The sequence below is a fragment of the Cucurbita moschata genome, unplaced genomic scaffold (assembly GCF_002738365.1).
Source record: "Cucurbita moschata cultivar Rifu unplaced genomic scaffold, Cmos_1.0 Cmo_Scf00010, whole genome shotgun sequence".
Taxonomy (NCBI): domain Eukaryota; kingdom Viridiplantae; phylum Streptophyta; class Magnoliopsida; order Cucurbitales; family Cucurbitaceae; genus Cucurbita; species Cucurbita moschata.
Window position 1 is genome coordinate 1,124,449 of NW_019268526.1, and position 9,659 is coordinate 1,134,107.

Consider the following 9,659-nt stretch of genomic DNA (forward strand, 5'->3'; position numbering starts at 1 on the left):
TGGGTCTGCTAAGTTGAACAAAAGGAACCCTACAACAAAGATACATTTGGGTCGGTTCGGTCCATGTCTGAACCTTCGTAAACCGAGTCACCGGTTCGGTTCGGTTTCCTTTTGTTTTTCTTTTTCTATTTTTTGTTTTTTTTTCTTTTTTAAATCTTGTTTCCGAATTTAAATAAAAAAATAATTTTGAATTTCATAAAAATTATTTTAAAGATTTTATCATGTTTAAGTTCATAGCACCTTTTATGAAATATTTTAAATCAATATTTTGTGCGTGTGAGCAAATCTATTTAGTAACAACTTTATTATAGTAGAAAAATATGATCATTATAGTTGGTATCAGAGGTTTAGGCTTATAGATTTGGTAGACTAGCCTATGATGAAGATTCAACGTGCTTCTATGGTCTCAGTGCAGACACATTGTTGTTATTAGGTATGCCTTATGAAAGATAATAAATGACATTATACGTAAATTAACATTGGAGTTTTCGGGACCATGCTGAAACACGATATCGCGACTCCCTCGGATCACCAAATGGTCCCACGAGCTTCAGCCAACCTCAATCGAGTGCCTACAATAAAGAGAAAGTGAGAAAAACCGTAGAGAGAGAACGAAACCTAAACGTCTTCGGCGAGAGTAAACCGATGCATCCGACGCCTAAATCGATCAACCCACACTGTGAAAGGGATCGTCGACCATAGTACGTCCATCCAAAGCAAGTTCCACGGCGTGACATTGTCCGTTGTCGTCGGAAGAAGGGATAAGCAATTTGAACTTTTGCCTGCAACAGCCAACCTGTGCCTTAAGCCGAAGTCCAATCCAAGCCTCAGCCCAGTGTCACGGTCCTACATTCTTGACCGTGCGGCGTCGTGATCTATACACGCTCACGACCAGCCTTAAGGGGAATTAAGCCCCATTATATTTTTCGCCCCGGCTTTGTGGCTTCGTCGGACCTTAGACGAGGTTTGCCTTCGCCAATCGAACATCGCTTGTGCGGAATCCAAGCTTGTTCAACCACACACGCCGTCTGTGCGTGTATGTTCAATCATCTGCGACACATCCGACTTGCCTCTACGCTAGGCCAACTCATTCAGCTTGACCTTGCCTCTGCTCGGGCCAAGATCTCTCAATACAACGTCGCATCTCATCTTGTCATCTCGATCCCCATCGACAGGGTCCATATGTCTTGACGTCATCCCGAGTCTCGGGATGTCGTCGCTCATCATAACTCGTTCGGTCATGCCATCGAGAATGGGCCCGCGTGTCGTTCATCTCATCGGGACTTCCCGAACATCCATCCATTCGGGTTCTATCGAGGCATAGGCCCTCCCGTGCCCATGCTGAGTCATTTGCGGATACCGTACCGGATAGCGGGTGTATGTAGCAACCTCCAACACGCGGGCTAGGGCGCAATACCGGCACACCCGTGCCGTCCGGTACTGTCCTTCAAAAACCCATTTCAAAGGAAGTCGCCCCGAGACACTCGTCTCGGCACGCTCGCCCACACTGTGACACACGTATGTGCCACAGGGTAGCTCACTTAGGCCACAGGGCCCAGGGGTGGTGGAGAGCTAACACCATGGTACCCCTATAGTACATTTTGAATCATTTTCATTCTACCAGGAGTAGACATGATTTTCGTGAGGTGTCATACGGTGTCGTGCATTGTTCGTCCAATGTCCGATTGACACCAAACTTGGCGAGCATTCATATTTCATATGGACGGACTTAACTCCCGAACCGCATGACCAAATTCCTTCCGAAACCTCGACTTTTGAGGTTAAGGCCCGGGGCCCTACCCGACCCTTCAACAAGCCTATCTTGTCCTTCATGTCTATGCTGATGTCTCTGTTATGCTTGTGTCTCAACATGTCTTCAATGCCCACTTTGCGTGGTGGTGTGTTGGATGATGCATCGTCCTCCTCGATCGCATCATGGCAATCTTCTACGTTGGCCCGCATATGGCCGGATGGGCGTCTCTTGAGGGACGCCCCTTTGCTTGTCATGGCGTGAGGGTCACAACCTACTCTCTTCATAGTAAGGTTGTGACATTCTCCCCCACTTAACTTAGTCATCGTCCTCGATGACTTACTCGGGTCACAATCATATTGCGGATTGTGACATTCTTCCCTACTTAATTTAGTCATCGTCCTCGATGACTTTCTCGGGCGCGTTCGCCCCACCTATCGTGAAATTCTCCCCCACTCAAACTCAGCATCGTCTCGATGACGATCCGACTCTTTGTCTGTTGGCGACTTGACTTGCTGGATTTGGTTGTGCTTCAAAAAAGTCTTCTATTGTTGAGCACCTGACGATCTTTTGTCATAATGCTCTCCCTGCTGACGTCTTATGCCAACTTGGGACAAGTTCGAGTGGATGCTTCTGACTTCTCTTTTGTCAGGTGGCACCACGTTCTGACTCTTGACTTGGTCAGTTGTTGGGTGAACTTGTCCTCACTTAGGCTTGTTCCTTTATCTACGGCTATCCCCATTCGGACCTATTTCTATTGTTCGCCCACCTTGGACTCGGCCACCGAGACTCGCAACGTAGACGTGACTCTTCAGCATTTGCCATAGTTGTGTGTGAGGCTGACTCTCTTTGCAGACACTCACCAGACAAGTATGGACTTCAGAGGGCACTTTTTGCCCTATTTTGGCCAACTTGGCCCCAGTGTGTGTATCCTCTTTGGATCACATAAACTAGTGCACCCCTCGGGATGGGGCTCGCAAGCCCAACCGCGACACTCTTTGGTCGCGACCACTTCTCCTGTGAACTAGTGCACCCCTCGGGGTGGGGCTCGCAAGCCCAGCCGCAACACTCTTTGGTCGCAACCACTTCTCTTGTGAATTAATTCACCCCTTGGGGTGGGGCTCGCAAGCCCAGCCGCAACACTCTTTGGTTGCGACCACTTCTCCTATTGAGCAAAGTCAACTCTTTGACAGTCTCTTCAGTTGTTGGCGCTAACTTTCGGCCAACTCTTTGTATTTTGTCACATCGTGTGACTACTGTTGTGCGTGAACTTCCAGCTTGTTGCTCACTTCTCGAGCGAATACTGGTCTTGACATCTGTTGGTGGAGTCATCCACCCTAGGCACAAGGTGGTGACTCAAGGAATACACGTGTGCTCGTATGTCCGAGCACCTTTACGGGGTGAGAGACTTATTGATGTTGCTCTCCCCCGGTCAAAGTCAGCTGCCACTTTGCAGCAAGGTCGTCCCCCCATAAGGACTTACATTGTATACGATTTTTGCACTCGGCCGACGCTTGTCTTCCTTGACTCTCGGCTTCTCTGCTTGCAACCAGTGACACTATTCCTCTAATGTGAATGGTTCTTTGGAAGGCACCGTCATGGTGCTTTCTGTTTCAGCTGCCTTCTCTTAATTCGGAACTGCAAGCTCTTGTCAGGTGAGCTTGGTTTTTGCTTGACGGGTAGATCTTCCCATATTGAGGTGTCGACACACGACACTAATGAATTTCGGGTAGTCTTGGCTTCAACCCCCAACTGATTATAATTCTGACCGACAACTGTCCTGCCCACTACGGCACTCTTGACACACTTGCAAGGTCTTCGATCAACTCTTGGGTTTGTTTCTCTTGACTGTCTTGCCCGACTAGACACACAAAGTGTGGCTCTGATACCAACTGTCACGGTCCTACATTCTTGACCGTGCGGCGTCGTGATCTATACACGCTCACGACCAGCCTTAAGGGGAATTAAGCCCCATTATATTTTTCGCCCCGGCTTTGTGGCTTCGTCGGACCTTAGGCGAGGTTTGCCTTCGCCAATCGAACATCGCTTGTGCGGAATCCAAGCTTGTTCAACCACACACGCCGCCTGTGCGTGTATGTTCAATCATCTGCAACACATCTGACTTGCCTCTACGCTAGGCCAACTCATTCGGCTCGACCTTGCCTCTGCTCGGGCCAAGGTCTCTCAATACAACATCGCATCTCATCTTGCCATCTCGATCCCCATCGACAGGGTCCATATGTCTTGACGCCATCCCGAGTCTCGGGATGTTGTCGCTCATCATAACTCGTTCGGTCATGCCATCGAGAATGGGCCCGCGTGTCGTTCATCTCATCGGGACTTCCCGAACATCCATCCATTCGGGTTCTATCGAGGCATAGGCCCTCCCGTGCCCATGCTGAGTCATTTGCGGATACCGTACCGGATAGCGGGTGTATGTAGCAACCTCCAACACGCTGGCTAGGGTGCAATACCGGCACACCCGTGCCGTTCGGTACTGTCCTTCAAAAATCCATTTGAAAGGAAGAACATCCATCCATTCGGGTTCTATCGAGGCATAGGCCCTCCCGTGCCCATGCTGAGTCATTTGCGGATACCGTACCGGATAGCGGGTGTATGTAGCAACCTCCAACACGCTGGCTAGGGTGCAATACCGGCACACCCGTGCCGTTCGGTACTGTCCTTCAAAAATCCATTTGAAAGGAAGTCGCCCCGAGACACTCGTCTCGGCACGCTCGCCCACACTGTGACACACGTATGTGCCATAGGGTAGCTCACTTAGGCCACAGGGCCCAGGGGTGTGGAGAGCTAACACCATGGTACCCCCTATAGTACATTTTGAATCATTTTCATTCTACCAGGAGTAGACATGATTTTCGTGAGGTGTCATACGATGTCGTGCATTGTCCGTCCAATGTCCGATTGACACCAAACTTGGCGAGCATTCATATTTCATATGGATGGACTTAACTCCCGAACCGCATGACCAAATTCCTTCCGAAACCTCGACTTTTGAGGTTAAGGCCCGGGGCCCTACCCGGCCCTTCAACAAGCCTATCTTGTCCTTCATGTCTATGCTGATGTCTCTGTTATGCTTGTGTCTCAACATGTCTTCAATGCCCACTTTGCGTGGTGGTGTGTTGGATGATGCATCGTTCTCCTCGATCGCATCATGGCAATCTTCTACATTGGCCCGCATATGGTCGGATGGGCGTCTCTTGAGGGATGGCTCTTTGCTTGTCATGGCGTGAGGGTCACAACCTACTCTCTTCATAGTAAGGTTGTGACACCCAGCTTAAGATACCCAACACGATTCAGCCCGCACCTGTAGCGGCCCACGTCTACAGCCTGCGAACCGTGAGCCCAAGCATCCAAGAACTCGAGACCCAAATCGTGTCACGACCCAACTGGTGGCCGCTGTTAGATAAATCCCTACTTTTTAGTGAAAGTAGGTGGCCTTGCATTTCATATTTTTAAATTATTTCATATTCATTTTTATTTGCGTTTCATCTGAACATTAAGACCATGGCGGTGTTTTAAATGATGAAGTTGTTTTATTCTTTCAAAATTATTGCATAAACATATGATAGCTTAGAATGAAATGATAGTAGTGACTCTAGGTAAGTAAAAATTTAGGGTCGTTATAGTTAGTATCAGAGCTCTATGTTATAGATTATGTAGACTAGCCTACAACGTAAACTTTGCACATTCTATCAATGTTGATGCCCCATCCCCATGCCTTGCATAAGATTAAAAAAAAAAACACTTTTAGAAAATCACATGCAAAAAAGAAACGCTTTTAGAAAATCACATGCATTATTTTATGATGTCGTTGAAATTGATATAACATTTCATGTGCCAATGTCTAGTACAAATATGATGTTGATTGTAGCAAGCTGATTTTACGTACTATATTGCACGCGGATTGATTTACTTTTATGTGCTATATTGCAATATGATGTGAATTTACATTATTCAATGTATTTTATATTCATAAGAGAAAACTTTAGACTTAAGCAATGTTATCTTGATTTTTAAAACCATGTCGTTTAGGCTATGCAGGAGAGAACGATGAGGAAGGGGACGATCTCTATCAGAGGTATGGAATGGGTGAGGTTGAAGAGAGCCCACATCGAGAAGGATTAGAGACTAGGACGGATGCAGCTACGTTGTCACCAATTGCGCCAACCCAAAATGTGCCGTCACCAGTCGAGCTGCCACAAGCTGCACCACCACTACAAGCTGGGCCACTACCACAACCTGCTTCACCACTACAAACTGCACTTGAGGCTGCGCCCCCAGCGGTTGCAAAGGACGCCACCACTAGACTGATATGAGAGTCACTCCAGGACTTAATACACACCCTGATAGTCACCCAATAGGCCAACCATCCAAGTAAACTACAAATACACTAAAAAAATACATGGATATAGAATTTGGATTCTAGCAATTTAGAAGATGAAATCGAGCAAAATAAGTTTGTCCAAGCTCGATTTTGTTGAAATTCCTAGGTCCATAAAGTCACCCTCGTCCAAGCTCGAATTTGGTTTCATGCATGGCTCTATGAGACTATATGGTGTCTTACCTAGGGGGTGAAGGCTAATGGGTTGTACGACATGGGTCTCTTGTTCCCCATGCGTGGCTAGGTTCAGTCGGGTTTTGATCAGAAACCCCTTTTTTCCTATGAAACTGTTGACACCGTCACACATCTAGAAGCCTAAGGATAGATGGTGGGCCAAGTCGATTCGATTTCCTTCAGATCGCGGGTTAAGTCGGATGGCGGTGGTTTGGGGCAAACCACGTAGGTCGGATCAGATCAATGCACGGGTTACAGAGGTCGTGTCTCACTATTCAACTAGAGTCGTGTTGCTCTGCTCAACGTCTGATGCGTTGCTTCAACCAATGAGCGATGCGTGTCCCCTAGTTTGACCGAGACGCATTCCTTCTCTAGCCGATCACCACGTGGCTCGCCAAAAAAATTCCTCTCTCCTCCTAGCACATGAAATCGCAGAGTTGGATTAGGTTTTCTCGAACTTCATTTTTTTTATCTTTCAATTTAGAACTCAAATTAAGACGATTTCTTCAACAAAGATGTAGATCTTAATTTCAACTACGTCCATGCATTTTTTTTTTCTTAAAATTTTATCCACATACTGATTTAAGAGTGTTCAAAGTAGGTTTATTCTTTTTTCTTAGCGTTCTTGAACAACTCTCGAAGCTCCACTTTCGGATTAGGATTTAAATGATTTTTTCTTTTTGAAAAAAAGAACAACCCAACAACACAACCCAATTCAACCCAACTCAACTTGTATAAGCTTCTACTTCCTCGTTCAACTCGTGTCCCAATTTTTTATTCTTTGTATATAATTCTTTTTCATTAACTCTAATCCTCAAATTCACTTTTTATAAGTGTTTAGATTTGTTCACTTTAAGCAACACACATTACTAGATACAAACATATGTTAAATATGCCTTTTAAATAAAATAATAAAATAAACAAACTTTACGAGGACCACAAACCAACGACATGGTCCAAATGTTTTTTTGTTTTTTTTTAATAATTTAACCAAAAAACAAAAAAGACCATACCTCAGCCGTACCAAAATTTGTTTTTTTTTTTAAATTATTTTCTTTTTTACTTTTTTGGTGTAATTTTTTGTGATCTTTTTAATTCAACAAACGAATAATTCCCTTTTACTTAGTTTTAATTTAATCAATAGCTTCACTTCATAAGGTTTTTAATCACATAATCATCCCTACAAATAGCCGTTCATTAGTTTCTGATGCAGCAAGAACACATGGAGCTACCAAAGAAGCCATGGTTGGAGATATTGGAGCAATGCAAAATTGGTCCCTCACCTTCCCCGCCCACACCCTTCTCTCTGCCTCTCACTTACTTCGATCTCAGTTTCTTCTTAAGCCCTCCCACTCAGCGCATTCTCTTCTACTCCTTACCTCCCCATGAGCTGCTTCACTTCTACTCCATACTCCAAACCCTCAAACACTCTCTCTCCCACGCCCTCTCCCACTTTCTCCCCCTCGCCGGAAACCTCGTTTGGCCGCCTCAATCCCCGGAGCCCTTTATTTGTTACAACCCTGGCGACTCTCTTTCCCTCACTATTGCCAAAACCCACGCTGATTTCCACCACCTCTCTTCAAATCATGCCCGGAAGGCAAAGGAATCCCATTTCCTCGTACCCGACCTCCCAACATCCGACACCATTGCTCCAGTCATGTCTCTTCAAATCACTTTGTTCCCCAAATGTGGGTTTTCCATTGGCATCATAACCAACCATGTGGTTTCCGATGCCAAAACATCCACCATGTTCTTGAAATCATGGGCTTCCATTTGTAGTACACTCAATAATACTAATAATAAGAATCCCCCCACGTTGCCGTCTGAGTTGACACCATGTTTTGATAGAACACCCGCCACGGATCCAAATGGGTTGCATACACTTTATGTTAAGTCTTTTGCAATCTTTGTCCCTAACCCTAAATTACTTGGACTTACCCCAAAAGAGGTCATCTCGGATGATGTGGTGTATGCCACGTTTGAGCTTACACGCATTGACATAGAGAAGTTGAGGAGAAGAGTGGTAGCAACTTCTTCATCCACTCCTCGTCGGTTATCAACTTTTATGTTGGCATTTTCTCTTGTTTCGACTTGCATCGTCAAAGCGCAACGAACCGAACCCGAAAGTAAGATAGGGTTGATCTTTCTTGTGGATTGGCGGGCTCGTATGGATGTGCTAGGGTGGCTCAATTATTTTGGTAATGGTGTAAATGGGTATGGATTGTTTGTTGAAGCGAGGGAATTAGAGGGAGAAAATGGGATGGCAATGATTTCAAACAAGATTAGTGATGCATTAGCGGAGATAGAGAAGAATATGAAGGAGAATAAAGGAGTGGAAATGTTGGATGAAATTTCAGAGAGATGGAAGAAAGCGATGCCCATAGATAAGTTTGTTTTAGTGGCGGGATCACCAAGGCTTGGTGTTTATGACATTGACTTTGGGTGGGGAAGGAGTAAGAAAGTGGAGCTTGCTTCCATAAGCCCTAATGGAGTTTTTTCAATGGCGGAGAGTAGAAATGGGGATGGGGGAGTTGAGCTTGGGATTTCTCTTCCAAGTGAAGCTGTGGACAAGTTTTGCTCTCTATTTTCAGAGACGATGAAAGGCTATGTTGATTAGTGGAGATATCTACGTTACAAGGCCTCTTTTATGTGTGTTTTTGCTAGTTTCTATTAATTATTTATTAAGGTCATGACATCATCAAATATTGTCTCCACGTTTATTTGTCTATTTGTATTAAGAAGGAATCTCTACTTTCTTGACGTCCTTCATTGTGATTCCTCGTTTGTCCCCTCTCTTGTCCTCTCTTATCTTATTTTATCACTTTACTTTTTGGTTAAATTATATAAAAATGGTTGTACATCCCGAGCTAAGGGAGTAATGTGAGCTAATAAACTTGAGTTAATTGAACAAGTTACTAACTTATATAATAACTTTTGGAGAATTCTTAGTAGACTTGGTAGAATAAGTTACTTAGCTGTTAAATAAAAACTATGTTTCTTATTTAGTTAGGTTGGTTGTTTTATCTCAAAACTTATGAATTCCTGACAATGGTATAGCATAATTCTAGTTGCCATTTTTTTTTGGTAAATTTGGCGAAGTCTACGCACACTTTTCTATTTTTGTAATTACTTTTTTCTATTTTTGTAATTAGATTTGTTATTTAAATAATTCAACTAAAGAGAAATAAATCATCGAGTCTTCAGCAAATCTCAGCGAATCTCTCTCCCTCTCTCCTTTTACTTCCGCTATTTTTTCTTTCGAAGAAACCTTCGGTCAGTTTTTCGTCGAGCCTCGTTAAAGCGATCGGTAGTATACCATTACACAAGAGCCAA

At 44.6% G+C, this 9,659-nt stretch overlaps 1 protein-coding gene across 1 annotated transcript; it reads left to right on the plus strand.

The window, feature by feature from the left end:
• Positions 1–7,483: 7,483 nt before the first annotated feature.
• LOC111448866 (malonyl-CoA:anthocyanidin 5-O-glucoside-6''-O-malonyltransferase-like) lies at positions 7,484–9,086 on the plus strand. Its single transcript, XM_023088644.1, has one exon. It carries the CDS (start codon positions 7,534–7,536, stop codon positions 8,941–8,943), a length of 1,410 nt encoding a protein of 469 aa, XP_022944412.1. The 5' UTR covers positions 7,484–7,533; the 3' UTR covers positions 8,944–9,086.
• Positions 9,087–9,659: the final 573 nt, after the last annotated feature.